This window comes from Solanum stenotomum, chromosome 1 (genome assembly GCF_019186545.1).
Source record: "Solanum stenotomum isolate F172 chromosome 1, ASM1918654v1, whole genome shotgun sequence".
In the NCBI taxonomy this organism is placed as follows: Eukaryota; Viridiplantae; Streptophyta; class Magnoliopsida; order Solanales; family Solanaceae; genus Solanum; species Solanum stenotomum.
In genome coordinates, this window is record NC_064282.1 from 9,688,259 (window position 1) to 9,706,581 (window position 18,323).

At 31.7% G+C, this 18,323-nt stretch overlaps 3 protein-coding genes across 7 annotated transcripts in view; all 3 read left to right on the forward strand.

Moving 5' to 3' along the window:
- LOC125867153 (ADP-ribosylation factor 1) overlaps positions 1–17,475 on the forward strand; it is a 64,663-nt gene extending 47,188 nt beyond the window's left edge. For 2 of the 5 annotated variants that reach the window (XM_049547597.1, XM_049547604.1), the window contains exons 2-7: positions 8,616–8,776; positions 10,010–10,080; positions 10,498–10,617; positions 10,837–10,955; positions 11,084–11,165; positions 11,242–11,502. In XM_049547597.1, the coding sequence (XP_049403554.1) occupies positions 8,629–8,776; positions 10,010–10,080; positions 10,498–10,617; positions 10,837–10,955; positions 11,084–11,165; positions 11,242–11,247 (546 nt within the window). In that variant the 5' untranslated portion in view covers positions 8,616–8,628 and the 3' untranslated portion in view covers positions 11,248–11,502. Of the gene's footprint in view, positions 1–7,806; positions 8,055–8,615; positions 8,777–10,009; positions 10,081–10,497; positions 10,618–10,836; positions 10,956–11,083; positions 11,166–11,241; positions 11,503–17,253 lie in introns of those variants that run through there. The other 3 variants (XM_049547610.1, XM_049547585.1, XM_049547590.1) reach the window with 3 other exon arrangements.
- On the forward strand, positions 3,089–5,332 carry LOC125867048 (WAT1-related protein At1g09380). The gene is made up of 7 exons (XM_049547473.1): positions 3,089–3,339; positions 3,944–4,006; positions 4,111–4,227; positions 4,309–4,561; positions 4,648–4,806; positions 4,898–5,049; positions 5,146–5,332. The coding sequence occupies exons 1-7, from the start codon at positions 3,164–3,166 to the stop codon at positions 5,297–5,299; spliced, it is 1,074 nt and encodes a 357-aa protein (XP_049403430.1). The 5' UTR covers positions 3,089–3,163; the 3' UTR covers positions 5,300–5,332.
- Positions 8,036–17,475, forward strand: LOC125867141 (ADP-ribosylation factor 1). Its single transcript, XM_049547578.1, has 7 exons — positions 8,036–8,054; positions 14,877–15,037; positions 16,051–16,121; positions 16,546–16,665; positions 16,892–17,010; positions 17,096–17,177; positions 17,254–17,475. The coding sequence occupies exons 2-7, from the start codon at positions 14,890–14,892 to the stop codon at positions 17,257–17,259; spliced, it is 546 nt and encodes a 181-aa protein (XP_049403535.1). The 5' UTR covers positions 8,036–8,054; positions 14,877–14,889; the 3' UTR covers positions 17,260–17,475.
- Positions 17,476–18,323: the final 848 nt, after the last annotated feature.

Sequence of the window (18,323 nt, forward strand, 5' to 3'; positions counted from 1 at the left end):
GGAAATTATAATAAAGACAAAGCAAAATTAAAACAAAAAATTAGAGAAAGGCTATCGCCTCCCAACTAATAGACTATAAGATATAGCTAAAATATCAAATAAACGAATTAAATTAAACTTGAATGGATCAAATTAAGTTGAATTAATAAAAAAAAAATCTCAAAAATTATTTTAACTGAAATGAATTTAAATATGAATTAAAACTCAATTTATCTAAATTTTACTAAGTTTTAATAATTATTTTATAAATTTTTAATAGCTAATAAGCACTTTAAACTCTTGCTAGAAAATCATATGAAATATATAAACATAAGAAACGTACGCAAAATGGAGACGCACAACGCAAGCTGAGTCACGGGATATATACAGGACGAGGGTCCCAATCTGAATTGTCATGCATATATGGTTGCTTCCCAAATTAATTACCCAATAATTAATTAAAAATATGATCATCATTGCAATAGATATTATAGACATATTTAATTTATTTTTTCTCGTCACGTTGGAGCCCCGACTAAATTTAGATCGTGCACTACAAGGTCTATTCAGGAGTGGCGCTCCTAACATAATTTTCTTCATACTCAACACTCAAACCCGAAACTTATAGTTAAGGATGAAACAGTTTCACCACTGTACCACAACTCATGCTGATATATAAATATATATTACTATATATGAAGTGTACGCCTTTTCTTTGGTTGATGAGTTTCACAGAAACGTGTGAATTATAATATTCCTATTAACTTTCTCTAATTGTATAGTTGGATGATGTGTTATATTAATTATTACTTCTAATTGTTGCATGCATGGTGGTAAGTACAAATTGAATTAATTTTTGTTTATTATGTGCCCTTTTTTAGTTTTAGTAGAATAGAATTAATTACATTATGATATATAAGAACAAACTAAACAAGCTAAGCTAGCTGTTTTGATTTCAAAAGCGTATTTCATACGTCACGAGAGAACAATCCCTCACCTGAATAATGTGATACCTTCGTCTCCAAGTGAACTATAACATCTTTAAAAAAAATTATCTTTTAAATAGTATTTTAAATGGGGATATCTCAAAATTATTGTTTCTTTGTTTCAATTTGTTTATTTTATTTTAAAACTTTTCTTTTAGTTCAGGTGTTTACTTCTTTATATTCTAAAATTCTTCTTAGTAAAACTTTTTTTTAGGTGATTGCGTCTGTCATCTTTCAAAATATTGTACATAAAATTGTAACTTTTAGATCGTTACAACTTACATATGTATCATTGTTCTCTTTTTTCAAATACTTTTTTAATACATAGTTTCTTATCTTCCCAATAAGGAATTGTTAACTTTAGTTGGTTTGAACGTGGATCTTGCATTAATGTGTTAACCTCTCGTGACAATATAATGCATGTCTACCTTACACGAATGATTGTAAAGAAACGTTTTATTATATCGTAACCCCCTAAGAAATGCATGGGTTTTCTTCATTTATAACAATGACGTAAGTTATCATTGTCATTACCATCTCCACGTCCTCTAAATTATTCAATAAAATCCTATCAAGAAAAAAAAAGAGAATATATATATTGGGCTAATTAATCAATTCAAACTTTTAACGTGGTGTGATTATATTATTCATTTTGAGCCAAGTTCACACGATTTTTTTTGAGATCTCACATTATTAAAAGATTGCACATTTTATATATATGTAGCTTTTCAATAATTTCAGCTATAATGTGACTTTGTTACACACCCAACAATCTCAACTTGAACCTAACTGCATTAATACCAATTGGTGGGCTAAATCAGCCCATAGATACTTGTAATATGATGTGATATTGTTGCTTTAAGTCAAATTCGCACAATTTTTTCTATAAGGTCTCACATCATTTAGAAATTTTACATCTTATATATAGCTTCTCAATCTTTTCAGCTATCAATATAAGACTTTATTCGCACACCCACCAATATACTTAATAAATAAATAAAAAAAGACTATACTTAATTGATCCTTTCATAGATAAGCCAATATATATATTCATTCCAATGATTCTTGAAGACAAAAACAATCATTTATTTCTTCCAAACCCGTTAAGAAGAAAAAGAAGAACAAAATCCACTTTTTTGTTGTTTTATATATTATACTCAGATAGATGACTAAATGAGTTTAATTTTCTTATACAGATGGTCTTATAATACAAATTGTATACCACTAAGTCGTTAAATTAGATAGTAATATATATCTTATACACATCACCCCCTCTCAACATCATTTATTATGGGATTACACTAGATTGTTAATTGTTGTATTAAAATAAATTGAATTGGAATACAAGTCCAAACAAAAAAAGAAATGAAACCGTCAAATGTACTCTCCATGCTTTTGGTGACATACAGAAAATTGCTTTTAGTCGAAGCTGCTGAGATGGCAAAATGTAATAGAATTTGATTGCTGCAAGCTTATGCAAAAAGAGGCCAAAGCTGGCAATCACCAAAGATACTATTAACTGAAAAGCTACTTTATTCTCCTCAATATTCTTGATCTTATGTAACAAATTTAATGGCAAGTTCTATGCATGAAAATAAGCTACCATGTCTTACAAGAAACCACCCCACCCCCACCCACCCTATTCCTACCTATGGTAGTGACGGAGTCTGAGTTTCTATTACAGGGTGTCAAAATATAAAAAGAAATTATTTACAAGTCAATATGTATACGTAAAAAAAATATTTATGTAATTTTTTGATAAAGAGGTTTCGATCGACACACCTCAAGTATATATGGATCCGCCACTGCCCCGGACCGATCCAGTTCTTCAAGTACTACTGTTTTACTTGTACCTTGTATATGTTAAAATTCCATTAAAATAAGTTAATTTGAGAATATTACTATAACGGCCTATACACTTTAAATCTTGGATCCGTCTCTCCTCACCCTGCCCCAAACCCCACACCCTATCGACGGTTCTTGTTTGTTTTTTTTCTCAGTATACAGGTCATTTCTTGAACTTCACAAAAGCCCTGTAATTAATTTTCTTGTACATATAAATATGACACATGACAAACACTTCTCATTATAAAACTAACCCCTTTTCTTTAATCTTTCATTTCTCTTCTTTCTTCATTTTCATTTTCTTCTTGTTTATTCTGATCAAGAAGTTGTGAATTTGGAGAAGAAGAATTAATATGGGGAATGACTTGTTGCCTTTCTTGACTATGGTGATTGTACAATTAGGGTATGCAGGGATGAATATTATTTCAAAGCTTGCAATGGATTCAGGCATGAACCCTTTTGTTCATGTAGCTTACAGACAAATATTTGCTACCATTGCAATTGCACCATTTGCATATTTCTTGGAAAGGTACAAACTTTATACTGTGCCTATAAATTAAATAGTCTGTAAAAGTATATCTACCATTTATGGCTTCTATTTTCTCTATCTCCAAGAATTTTAAAGCTTAAATTGCATGCTTATTATTGTTGTTTGGGTGATTTTTTCATGATTTTTTTTATATATATATATATTCTTGGAACCATGCAAATGGTTCACGAAATAGACATGGCTTAACTAGCTTGCTTCTTCATTTCCACCTTCTTTATGCCTAGAATCTTGCATTTTCTTGATTTCTTTAGTATCATCTTTATCTTTTATTTTATTTTTTGGTTAAAAAGGTATGTATCTTTTTCATGTGAAGGAGAAAGAAAATGGAAGAAACAAATCAACAAGATTTCATGTTAGGGGTATTATTAGGTTGATTAATATATAGTCTTTGTTATTTCCTTCTCTTTTTTTTTTTGTTAGCTAGAAATATAATCACATAACGCTAGGAAAATGATATAGTAAGAAATAAATATAGCACTAATCAACTTATTAGTTGTACAAAATATTTTTGCATTGGACACTAATTTTTTTTCTATTTTCATTTAATATTTGAAGTGGGTTTTTACGTATATGTTTTGTGCAGAAAAACAAGGCCAAAGTTAACTCCATCCATCCTTTTCCAGATTTTCTTGTGCTCTATTTTTGGGTGAGTCACTTCTTCAACTTTAGTTTCTAATTAGATATACAATTTTTGCTTTGAAATTATAAAGTAAAAATCTGATGAATGGCTCAATTGATATGATTTTGCAGAGTTAGTATGAACCAAATAACATACTTTGTTGGCCTCAAGAATACAACTCCAACTATTTCATGTGCTTTGTCAAATCTAACCCCAGCTGTCACTTTTCTTCTAGCTATCCCTTTTGGGTAATCATCATCATGACCTCATTAGATACTTAATTAAGTACTCATTCAAATTTCGAGATTCAAACTTGTAAATTTTGACAGGCTAGAAAGAGTGGGACTTGGGAGTAAAGCAGGGCAAGCAAAGATGTTAGGAACAATATTATGTGTAGGAGGTGCTATGTTATTGTCATTTTACCATGGATCTATTGTTCCAATTGATCAACCAAACATCCATTGGAAATATGCACAAGATATGACACAAAATAAAAGCACCACAAGCCATGGAAATTTCATATTAGGCCCTTTTCTACTCATTATTAGTGCTGTTTCTTGGGGAATTTGGTCCATCCTTCAGGTAACAAATTTTATTTTCATCAATATAATATATTTTAATTCTTATAATTTTTCAATTGATATGTTATTATTATTATTTTTGGTCAGGCAAAACTAAGCATGGTGTATGCAGCTCCTTATTCTAGCTCAGCTTTGATGTGTCTAATGGCTAGTTTTCAATGTGTGATTGTTGGAATTTGCTTTGATCATAATATATCTGATTGGTCTTTGAGCCATAGCATCAGAGCTGTCTCTTCTATTTACTCGGTACGTATTTAATTTATATACACTAAAATATATTGATTGTGTAAAAATGTGTGACTAATTAATAACGCGTTACTTTAATTTAAAATTACAGGGAGTGGTGTGCACTGCATTAGCTTACTGCTTAATGTCATGGTGCATAGAAAGAAAAGGTCCACTGTATGTTTCAGTATTCAATCCATTATTGCTAGTAATTGTAGCTATTCTCAGCTGGGGTTTGCTTCAAGAGAAAATCTACATCGGAACGTAAGTTAATTATTAAATTAAAGTGTATATATTCATCAACTCATCGTCATTATTTGTACTAATTAATTAATGTGTATTTTTTGTAATTACTTTCAGGGTTGTAGGGTCAATTCTGATAGTATTGGGACTTTATGGAGTACTTTGGGGAAAAAATAACGAGTTGAAGCTTCCAATAGAATTTGATGAAGAAATTGGTGATATTGAAAAAGAAAAACAGAAAAAGGACATGGAAATGCAGTTGCAGCATTAAAAATGCATGGACTTTATCAAGTAGTTGTAGAAGAGTATTATTTAGCTGAGTAAGCCTAAAAACTTTGTTGTATCATTACATCATTACCATTGTTCTTGGTTCACAAATATAATGACCTCTTTTCATTGTTATAACTTGATACATTTCAAAAAATAAATAAAAAAAATCAAACAAAATGGAACAAATTAAAAATCAATGATTTAAAAGGTATCTCTTTCTGTTTCCGCGGTACTTTTCTAATTTTGAGATTCAAGCAAGGTTATCTTTGACCGTAAGTTTTTCATAAATCTTTTAAACATTTTAAATTATTAATTATTGTGGCTTATAGTACTTTTTACGTAGTTTACAAATATATAAATTTTATTTCAAATTTTTTGAAGATTGTCAAAAAATGAAAAGTGACACATAAATTAGGATTGAGAAAGAAAAACTTAGACTCGTTTTTGTTTGTCGCAAAGAACAATTTTTTTCCCACGTGGTTTAAGTCTTGAATGTTTGCTTATATGCTTTAATACACTTTCTTAATTTCTAATTCGATTCATTTGATTATAATTATAACATGTACTAGAATTGAGAATTTATTTACTTAATTAGAATATTATTAGGTGCAATTATATATTGTTATTATGTCTTCATGTTTTTCTTTCAATTTTATATAATATCATGTACTTTTTATCTATTTTTTTCTTTATAGTTTGCAAATACTTTGAAGAGCTTACAATATCACATACTATAGTTTTATAACCCAGTAACATGTATCCTTCCTTTAATTTTTCACTCGATATTAATACTAATACTATAACCTTGATGCATATATGATAATCTTTTTCAAATTTTGAAATTTAAACTTAAACAACTCCATATTTATATCAACCACCAACAAACATAAATACCCAACAATCAATAACTACCAACTTTTCTATGATAAAATCACTCAACGACAACTTCTTCTTCTCAAGAATTTGTTTTTTTGAACCATATATACAAGCGAATGTTGAAACGCTCATTTATCGAACATTAATTATCATTATGTATAAAAATGTTCCAAAAAGTGAATTTGTACAATAGTATATCAAAATTGATGAAGAGTAATAACATATAATACCTTGTATATGAGATCTAATTTATAACATCACGTAACTATTTCAATTCGATCTAGAAAATATTTTCCTTCATACCAAACACACCCTTAATTTCTAATTCGATTCATTTGATTATAGAGTAATAACATGTACTTGAATTGAGAATTTATTTACTAAATTAGAATATTATCAGGTACACATATTATTATGTCTTCACGTTTTGCTTTCAATTTAACCTTAAACAACTCCATATTATATGAGAAAATTTCATAAATAGCAAAAATAATAGACACAATAAGGCTCTATAACTATCGTTTCGGTCATTGCGCTTCATAGCTATAGTTCTGTTTGCTATGGAGGCTGCAGTTTGCATATTTCGTTTGCCAATATACAAACAGAGTAAATATATACAGATTTTGTATTTATACATTTAGGAATTTTTCAGAATTCCATTTGTATATTTCGCTTGCCAATATACAAACAAGGTAATTTATTATAAATTTTTCATAACTTATACAAATCAAATGTATCAAGAAATTGTATACAAATAACTAGGGTAAGCATATACAAATTCTGAATTTATACAACCAGAAACCGAATTATACAAATTCTGAATTTATACAATTGGGAGCTGAATAACAACATTTCGTAAAACTGTAGCCACAAATTAAAAATAATCAAACCTATAGTTATATTACATAATATACTCTAGATGTTTGCTATTTCGTGTAATTTTTCCTATTTATATCAGCCATTAACCAACATAAATACCCAACAATCAATAGCTACCAACTTTTTAATGATAAAATTCCTCAACAAAAACTTTTTCTCTTCAAGGATTTGTTTTTCTAAGTAAAATCTCATATATACGAGCGAAGGTTGAAAACACTCATTTATCAAATGATAATACAAAAAATGAATTTCAAAATAGTATTTAAAAATTGATAAAGTGTAATAGCATATAATATTTTTTATGTGAGATCTAATTTATAACATCACTTAACTATTCATATTTCATTATGTGACATTACTTATTAGAGCAAATTCTGTTGATTGCTTAAATTAAATTAGTTAAGTTGAATGATTACTAAATTTTTAAAATCAAGGGATGTAAATTATATTTTATGCATAAATATTATTTACAAATAACGGGCGGATACGTAAATTATTAAGTTGTTAGCAGCACAAATACTTAATTAACGTGCTGATGCATAATATAGCAGCGCGGATACTTTAATTAATAACAGACGAATATTTAAACTAATAAAGTATTCGGTTAAATTGAATTGGAGAAAAATAAGAGATTTTTGTATTTTAATAAAAAGTAGGGAAATATTGAGAATAAATAAAAAAATATTATATATTTAAGTAATTTTTCCATAAAAGAATCCAATTCTGTAACTTAATATTTGAAAATTCAAAATTGTGACATTAAAATACGTGAGGCTTTCGCTAAAACAAGAAGAGAACTTCCAAAGTTGCCCATTTCTTGCCAATTATACAAAGGGCAGTCTTTTTCTAGATCTACTGCCCCCTCTCTCTCTCTCTCTCTCTCTCTCTCTCTCTGATTCCTTCTTCATCACCGTAAGATCTCTCTCCTCCATTTCCTTTGTATTACATATCTCTCACACACACGTCGTTCTGTTCATAACAATTGATTTGACAAAGTTTATGTATCTCTTTCTTGATTGAAAAGTTTGTTGAATTGGAGATCTGGATTTTGGCTTTTTGGATCTGGGAATTTGATAAAGTTTTCATCTTTCTTTGATTTCTTGTATTTTTATTCTATTGATTTGATCTCCGTATGGTTTATTCATTTGGGTTCTTCTTCTTTTTGGATCTTGATTTGGGTTCTTCTTCTTTTTGATAAATGGATCCGGATTGTCATTGCCCAAGATCCGATTTAAGTAGAGGGGTTCTTGATTCTTTTGATTGTTAAACTTGTTGCTACTAGATCTCTCGATGAATAAAGGATTATTGAAATTTATGATGAAATCTTTTTTGATAAAGATCCAATAGTTGCTTTTTTGATACATCAAACGTATTGAAAATGAAGGCTGAGATCAGTATGTTAAGAGGAGTACCACGCCACAATTTGGATTTTTATGTTGGCTTAAGATCATAATTTTGTATTGTGCATTTATGTAACCTCTTGATTCAATAAAATATGTTGTCTTAAGCTTGATTGATAGGTGAATGTGTGTGGTAATTGAATCTTAATTTTGGTCCAACAGGCATTGAAAAAAGATGGGTTTATCATTCGGGAAGCTTTTCAGTCGGCTGTTTGCCAAGAAGGAGATGCGTATTCTGATGGTGGGTCTTGATGCAGCTGGTAAAACCACCATATTGTACAAGCTCAAGCTGGGAGAGATTGTTACCACTATTCCTACCATTGGTAATTTATGTTGTGTGTACTATAGATATTTTATTACTTGCAGAACTAATAGATGCCTATTATCGTAGCATTGTCATTGTGTTTTTGTTATTAGTAGTTTCTGCCTAAACATCTCTATATTATACCTACAATTTAAGCTACACCCTTAAGTATCCATGTGAATACAAAACATCCTTAGAACATGTGCTAGACACATGCCATCACCAAAACATCCATTGCCCGATCATAGTATTGCAGAGTTTCTTTGCAATAGCCTCCAATGGAATACTATATAGTAGTAGAGCTTGTTGAACACATTGGTTTAACCACCAATAAAATTCCAAACTAGACAAGTCGATAATCAAAACTACCTTCTCTGGTCAGCAAAATTTATTACTTTAATAAGAAGCTATCAACTGTACCCCCAGAAAAAAATAAATCTAACTGATTCTTCAGCAATATACTTGCAAGGACTCCTTTCTACAGACTGAACCTAGTAGCAAATGAAAACCAGCACTGTCTAACTTCAGGGACTAACCTTCTATGTCCAGTTGTAAAACTGTAAAGAGAGCCTAGCTTCAAACAGCGACATAGAAAACGCTTGTTCATAGGGTTAAATGGGTCCTATATCCTTCGTTGGTCATTTTCTTCAGCAAACTATATACTTGCAAGGACTCCTTTCTGCAGACTGAACCTAGTAGCAAATGAAAACCAGCACTGTCTAACTTCAGGGACTAACCTTCTATGTCCAGTTGTAAAACTGTAAAGAGAGCCTAGCTTCAAACAGCGACATAGAAAACGCTTGTTCATAGGGTTAAATGGGTCCTATATCCTTCGTTGGTCATTTTCTTCAGCAAACTATACGTATAAGAGAAGTCCCAAACTTTTTTTGATAGTTCAGAACATGCCAAACTTCTATCTTCAGCATGTAGTAAGATATAAGGTACCCTTCAAGACGTTTGTTGATAAAGCAGGGCACAGAAAGCTATGCCGCAGCTACCGGGCAAGGGTGCATCACTTTTTACATGAATGACTGGCTTGTTTTTTGTAAATTGTTGCATAAATTTGTCCTATGTTCTGTTTCAATAGATATTTTATATTCTAGATACAATTACTGCTGCAAACAGCTTTGCACCACAATTATGTTCTCTGTTTCTAGCAGCACGGTTTGTTCTGCTGACACACATTTGTCTTATTTCTGCTGATTCAAGCTATTACTCTTAATGTTATCTGCAATAACTCTTTCTTTATCAGGATTCAACGTGGAGACTGTTGAATACAAGAACATAAGCTTCACTGTCTGGGATGTTGGGGGTCAGGACAAGGTACTTAATGCCTTAACCAAAGTGCTATGCTCTTTTCAGTATCTGACATTAGAAGATGATTGCAAGTGCTTCTATTTTGAGTTTGGCTGACTTCATACTGACCTTACTTCATGTTGCGAGTTATAGAAAGAGCATTTCTGGTTTTGGAATTATATTTTCTTTCTATTACTAGTATTTCAAATTCACCATGCTTATTTTTCTGATTTTTTCGCTAAATGTTCGTACTCACCAGCCACCAGAATAACAGAAATATAAAACCAAGAAATCATCTTTTGTTCTGTATCATTGACTTCTAGCGTTCTTTGCTGCTATCAAGTACATACTTATCTAGAATCTGCAGTTATGCAATGACTTCTTTCGGATATTGACTTACTTTATATTGTCTGTTGTTCCTTGTCAATTTTTTGGCACTTCCAGATCAGACCATTGTGGAGGCATTACTTCCAAAACACACAAGGACTTATCTTTGTGGTTGATAGTAATGATCGTGACCGTGTTGTTGAGGCTAGAGACGAGCTGCATCGGATGTTGAATGAGGTATGCAACACACACCTCTTGTTATTTCTGTTAAGATTATATTGTGTCTTGGGGTGGCCCATGTCTGGTGCAATACGCAAGATACATCCAGAAATAGGCCCATGGAGCACTTGAAAGTCTGAAATGATTTGTATTTACCAACTTTCTGTTCTAGTTAACTTGTAGTTGGTTCTTTTCACTCATACCCTATTTTGAATGAATTTTGCAATGTATGCATAGGATGAACTGAGAGATGCTGTGTTGCTTGTGTTTGCTAACAAGCAAGATCTTCCAAATGCTATGAATGCTGCTGAGATTACCGACAAGCTTGGTTTGCACTCCCTCCGTCAACGTCACTGGTATGTACTATTTTGTGTTTCCTTATTTGTAAGATATCAAATTATATGTTCTTATTGAGCATGGTGCTGGAGATTGATATGGGCTTGCATGTGCTACCAAATGCTGAATCTATGACTTTCTATTACAGGTACATTCAGAGTACATGTGCTACCTCTGGAGAAGGGTTGTATGAGGGGCTTGACTGGCTCTCAAACAACATTGCAAACAAGGTATGGAGCGCATTATCAGATTAGATTTTATTTCACTTGAATTTGTTCTAATTTTCCAATGACCTTGTTTTTGCAGGGTTGAACACGAGATCCATGATTTTTGCAGCTATATTTTTGTCAATATAGACTTCAACAATGTCTAGAGCACTTGTGCACCTTCTGATCTTTCTTATGCGAGATGGATCCACTTATCACTATTATTTTTTCAGTACATCTTCCTTTCTTTAAAAGAATGTTTACTTTACAGTAACTTTAGTTGAATTCATGTAATATTTACACACTGGGTTTACATATTCTCAATGACTCCGCTTTCGACATTTTGTTTTAATTAAGACTTTGAGGTTCTCTCCCAGTGTTCGTTGGTTTTAGTTAGGGCTGTTTTTCTTTACTGCAGCAGTTTGAACTATTTTGTTTAGTTGAGAAGTTAATGCCTTGCAAGGTTGATGACAACTCTATAACAAGATGAAGTTTAATGAGGGGATTTTAGTAGTTTAGTTGGTTGGCTACTTGAATTTTCATTTTGTTGGTGAGAGTTTGGATCCCACCTTATAGTTCTCTTCCCCATTTCCCCTAACTTACCCCCGATGTAATGATGATAAAAAAATTTAAAAAGCAAGAAAAGAAAAGAGCAGACGGTCAGTAGTTAAACAAAATTCACTAAGCAATTAAGCATGGCACACATAGTTAATACTGTTAACAGCAACAAGCAGTTCCATTTTAGAACCTTCAAATTTCAATACGTGGCAATAGCATAACGTAATTTGTACCATTGACCATTGACGCATGTGATCATTTATAATGTCAATATTCTTATGATATTCTTGAGCCAAAGGTCTGTTGGAAATAGTTTTTCAATCTCCAAGATAGGAGTACTCTTCATGTATATATGTTGGACTTCTAAGTAGGGGTGTGCATTCGGTTTTTTGGTTTGGTTTTACACTATTCGGTTTGGATTTTCGGTTTTTGGTTTTGTAAAAGTGTAACCCAATCCGATCCAAAATAAATTTGGTTTGGTTTGGTTTTTCTCTATTCGGTTTGGTTATTCGGTTATGTCAATAATTAATAGCATATATAACCAAAGTAATAATATTTAATCCCTTAAATATACTTTCTAATATAAATCATAAGTAAATTAAACTTAAAACACAATACTTATAAGTATTCCTATTATAGATGTAATTCAAACATAAAAGGGAGAAGACACAAGTACCCCCTAGACTATGACCGAAATCCCAGAGACACACCTTAACTAAATTAAGGTCCTATTACCCCTTGAACTCATTTTTTTTGTAATTTTGTACACCTTTTGACTTATGTGGCACACCACGCAGTATATATATATATATAATTATATATAAATATATATAATTCGGTTTTTTTCGGTTTTTATCTTTTAAAATCCAAAACCAAACCAAAAAATCAAACAAAGTAATTTATTAATCCAAAACCAATCCGAAAAACCAAAAAACCAATCCAAATAAAATTTCGGTTTGATTTGATTTGGTTATTCGATTTAATCCGAATAGTGCACACCCCTACTTCTAAGACCTAATATTTACCCTCATATATCATAATAGCTTGTTTCACACCCATTTATAAAGCTTGTCAAAGTTTGTCTTCCACTTCAGTAGGATTCTTCCATTGGCACAACACCTTCCTAACACTCAACAGTTAGACACCACAATCTAATCTAATCTCAAGTTTGCTTCATTTTTTTTATAGGGAAAAGGGTCTGATATATCCCTCAACTTTGTCATTTAGAGTTGATATACCTCTTGTTATGAAAGTAACTCATATATACCCCTACTTATATACAAATGACTCACATATACCCTTTTCCTCTAACGGAAATGAAAAAAAAAAAAAATTTAGTTTAATTTTTTTAATTATTTTTTAGAAAAAAACTATAATCCCATATGGGTATATTTAATCTTCCTCAAACATATTTTTTTGACTTTTTTTTTGTTTCAATGACTAATTTAGATTTATTATTTTGATGGTCAAATTTATTTATGTTTCACTAATATTCTAGTAAAACTTATTATAGATGACAAAAATTAAATTACAATATAAACAAATAAAATTGTTTTAAATTATAATATAGCCACAAAAAAATAGTTTTAAATTTTTTTCTTTACACTAAGGAGTGAAAGAAAAAAATAAAATAAGGATAAGAAACTCAAATAATGAAAATCAAAGAAGTCAAAAAATAATTTATGTATGCAAAAAATTGAAATATACCTTGAACTTTGCTAGAAGAATCCTATATACCCCTAAATGATTTTAAAAAAAATAAAAAGTCAAAAATATGAATTTAAAATTAATTTTTTCACTTCCGTTAAATGAAGGGTATATGTGAGCTCATTTTGTAACGGTAGGGGTATATGTAAGCCGTTTGTATAATAGTAAGGGTATATATAAGTCACTTTCATAACGAGGGTATATCAGCTCCAAATGACAAAGTTGAGAGGTATATTAGACTCTTTTCCCTTTTTTTTTTTAAATATATATATATATATATATTAACGCGCAAAATATATATGTTAACTTATGCTTATCCTTATTAACTCATTCTTCATTCTTCTCCATAATTCAATCTCTTGGTTGACTTGCTTGGGAATTTCGTAATTAACACAATATCGTACATGTATATTCTATAGAGCCATGAAACTTCAATCACAACTTAGAAAAACAAATGGGGGTTCGCAAAGTGTTCACAACAATTTTAACCTATTCAATTTTATAAGATTACACCAACTTTTTATTATTACGCTGACACCAGTTCCAAAGAAGTGTGCCTAGTAAAAGAATCCAATTCCGTAACTTAATATTTGAAAATTCAAAATTGTGACAATTTAATAGGGTTGACATTAAAATATTAGAGGTTTTGCTAAAACAAGAAGAGAACATCCAAAGGTTCCCATTTCTTGTCAATTATACAAAGGGCAGTCCTTTTCTAGATCACCTGCCCCACTATCTCTCTCTCTCTCTCTCTGATTCCTTCTTCATTACTGTAAGATCTCTCTCCTCCATTCCCCCTTTGAATTACATCTCTCTTTCACACACGCACGTCGTTCGGTTCATAACAATTGATTTGACGAAGTTTATGTATGTATCTCTTTCTTGATTGAAAAGTTTGTTGAATTGGAGATCTGGATTTTGGCCTTTTAGATCTGGGAATTTGATAAAGTTTTCATCTTTCTTTAATTTCTTGTATTTTTATTCTATTGATTTGATCTCCGTATGGTTTATTCATTTGGGTTCTTCTTCTTTTTGGATCTTGATTTGGGTTCTTCTTCTTTTTGGATCTTGATTTGGGTTCTTCTTCTTTTTGATAAGTGGATCCGGATTGTCCTTGCCCAAGATCCGATTTAAGTAGAGAGGTTCTTGATTCTTTTGATTGTTACACTTATTGCTACTAGATCTCTCGATGAATAAAGGATTATTGAAATTTATGATGAAATCTTTTTTGATAAAGATCCAATAGTTGCTCTTTTGATTCATCAAATGTATGGAAAATAAAGGCTGAGATCAGTATGTTTAGAGGAGTACCACGCCATAATTTGGATTTATGTTGGCTTAAGATCACAATTTTGTCCTCATTATCTAATGATTGTGCATTTATGTAACCTCTTGATGCAATAAAATATGCTGTCTTAAGCTTGATAGGTGAATGTGTGTGGTAATTGAATCTTAATTTTGGTCCAACAGGCATTGAAAAAAGATGGGTTTATCATTCGGGAAGCTTTTCAGTCGGCTGTTTGCCAAGAAGGAGATGCGTATTCTGATGGTGGGTCTTGATGCAGCTGGTAAAACCACCATATTGTACAAGCTCAAGCTGGGAGAGATTGTTACCACTATTCCTACCATTGGTAATTTATGTTGTGTGTACTATAGATGTTTTATTGCTTGCAGAACTGATATATCGTTATGATCGGAACACTGTCGTTTTGTTTTTGTTATGAGTAGTTTCTGCTGCTAATCGAGTTTATGCCTAAACATCTCTATATTAAACCCACAATTTAAGCTACACCCTTAAGTATCCTGAAGTATCCATGTGAATACAAAACATCCTTAGAAGTTCGCAAGTGAGCACGCTTCATCACTCCATTACACACTTTTGATAAGAATAATGGAACAGTCATGTGCCATCCCCAAAACATCCATTGCCCGATCATAGTATTACAGAGTTTCTTTGCAATAACCTCCAATGGAATACTATATAGTAGTAGAGCTTGTTGAACACATTGGTTTAACCACCAATTAAATTCCAAACTAGACAAGTCAATAATCAAAACTATCTTCTTGTCAGCAAAATTTATTACTTTAAACAGAAGATATCAACTATGACCCCACAAAAAACACAAATCTAACTGATTCTTCAGCAATATTCTTGCGAGCGCTCCTTCTTTCTGCAGAATGACTTAATCTCTCTAGAACCTAGTGGCAAATGAAAATTACACTGTCTTACTGCAGGGACTAGCCTTCTATTACCAGTTGTAAAATCGTAAAGAGAGCTTAACTTCAAACAGCAACATAGAAAACACTTGGTCATAAGGTTAAAGGGTCCCATTTCCTTCATTGGTCATTTTCTTCAACAAACTATATATTTAAGAGACATCCCGAATATTTGTTGATAATTCAGAGCATGCCAAACTTCCATCTTCAGCATGTAGTAAGATATAAGGAACCCTTCAAGATATCTGATGTTCTGTTTCAATATATATTTAATATTCTAGATCCAATTACTGCTGCAAACAGCTATGCACCACAATTATGTCCTCTGTTTCTAGAAGCATGGTTGTTCTGCTGACACGTTTGTCTTATTTGTACTGATTCAAGCTATTTCTCTTAATGTTATCTGCAATAACTCTTTCTTTATCAGGATTCAATGTGGAGACTGTTGAATACAAGAACATAAGCTTCACTGTCTGGGATGTTGGGGGTCAGGACAAGGTACTTAGTGCCTTAAACCAAAGTGCTATGCTCTTTTCAGTATCTGACATTAGAAGATGATTGCAAGTTCTTCTACTTTGAGTTTGGCTGACTTCACACTGTCCTTACTTCAACTTGCAAGTTATAGAAAGAGCATTTATGGTTTTGGAATTATATTTTCTTTATCTTACTAGTATTTCAGATTCATCATGCTCATTTTTCTGATTTTTCACTAAATGTTCATACTCACCAGAATTGCAGAATTATAAAACCAAGATATGATATTTTGTTCTGTATCATTGAATTCTAGTGTGCTCTGCTGCTATCAAGTACATACTTATCTAAAATCTGTAGACATGCAATGACTTCTATGGCATGACTTCTTTCGGATATTGACATACTTTATGTTGTCTGTTGTTCCTTGTCAATATTTTTGCACTTCCAGATCAGACCATTGTGGAGGCATTACTTCCAAAACACACAAGGACTTATCTTTGTGGTTGATAGTAATGATCGTGATCGTGTTGTTGAGGCTAGAGATGAGCTGCATCGTATGTTGAATGAGGTATGCATCACACACCCTCGTTCTTTCATTTAAGATTATATCGTGTCTTGGGGAGGCCCATGTCTGGTGGGGTGCATACACAAGATACATCTGGAAATGGGCCCGTGGAGCACTTGAAAGTCTGAAATGATCTGTATTCACCAACTTTCTGTTCTTAGTTAGCATCTTGGGGTTGGTTCCTTTCACTCATACCTTATTTTGAATGAATTTTGCAATGTATGCATAGGATGAACTGAGGGATGCTGTGCTGCTTGTGTTTGCTAACAAGCAAGATCTTCCAAATGCTATGAATGCTGCTGAGATTACCGACAAGCTTGGTTTGCACTCCCTCCGTCAACGCCACTGGTATGTACTATTTGGTGTTCCCTTATTTGTAAGATAATCAAGTATATGTGCTACCAAATGCTGAATCTATGACTTTCTATAACAGGTACATTCAGAGCACATGTGCTACCTCTGGAGAAGGGTTGTATGAGGGGCTTGACTGGCTCTCAAACAACATTGCAAACAAGGTATGGAGCGCCTTATCAGATTAGATTTTATTTCACTTAAATTTGCTCTAATTTTCCAATGACCTTGTTTTTGCAGGGTTGAACATGAGATCCATGATTTTTGCAGCTATATTTTTGTCAATATAGACTTCAACAATGTCTAGAGCACTTGTGCACCTGCTGATCTTTCTTATGCGAGATAGATCCACTTATCACTATATTTTTTTCAGTACATTTTCCTTTCTTTAAAAGAATGTTACTTTACAGTAACTTTAGTTGAATTCATGTAATATTTTACACTCTGGGTTTACATATTCTCTCAATTACTCCGCTTTCAGCATTTTGTTTAAATTAAGACTCGAGGTTCTCTCCCAGTGCTGGTTTTCTATACTGCTGGTGAGCAGGTCTTTACTATCTCAACTAAACAAAATTCAGTTGGAACTATTTTGTTTGGTTGAGAAGCAAAGTCTAACTCTATGACAGATGAAGTTAAATAATTTTTAGCTTTCAGAGCAGACTTGTGATAATTTTACTCTGATATATAACTTAAACAAGCACTTAACTGCCAATTATTACTAGTGTCTGATCTACTTGTCAACCTGAACTAGTTCGATACTGAGTAAATGTATGACTTGTATTATTGACGCAATTTTAGCCTTAATTTTGTTCCAATTTAGAACCTTCAATACATGACATTACTTATGCACTTGAAGGTGTACGTTACAACTAGTGATGGCAAAATGAGCCCATACTTTAATGGGTTGGGTGAGTGATTTTTTACATGGGTAAAATATGGGTAAAGTATGGATTTGTCAAATGGGTTAAGCTTCTAATTTTATTCACTATAAATTCATGATATCACTAAAAATATTGTAATTTCTCTTGCCTTTTATGTTCTTCTATAGAACTAATTATTTTTCACTATAATTGAAAAGGTGAAGTCTTTGGCCCTCTAAAAATATATATTTTAAATGTACATTTCTTTTGTTACTTATAATTATATTTTTTTATTTGTTTAATTTCATATTGGATAATAAATACATAGTGTAAAATAAGCAAATCAAGTATTAGTATTGACATTGCTTAAAGTGCATTAAGCATGTTTAGTCCTAAAATGCAAATATTCATTTACTTTGAAATTAAAACTATTTTCCCCTTGTTATTACA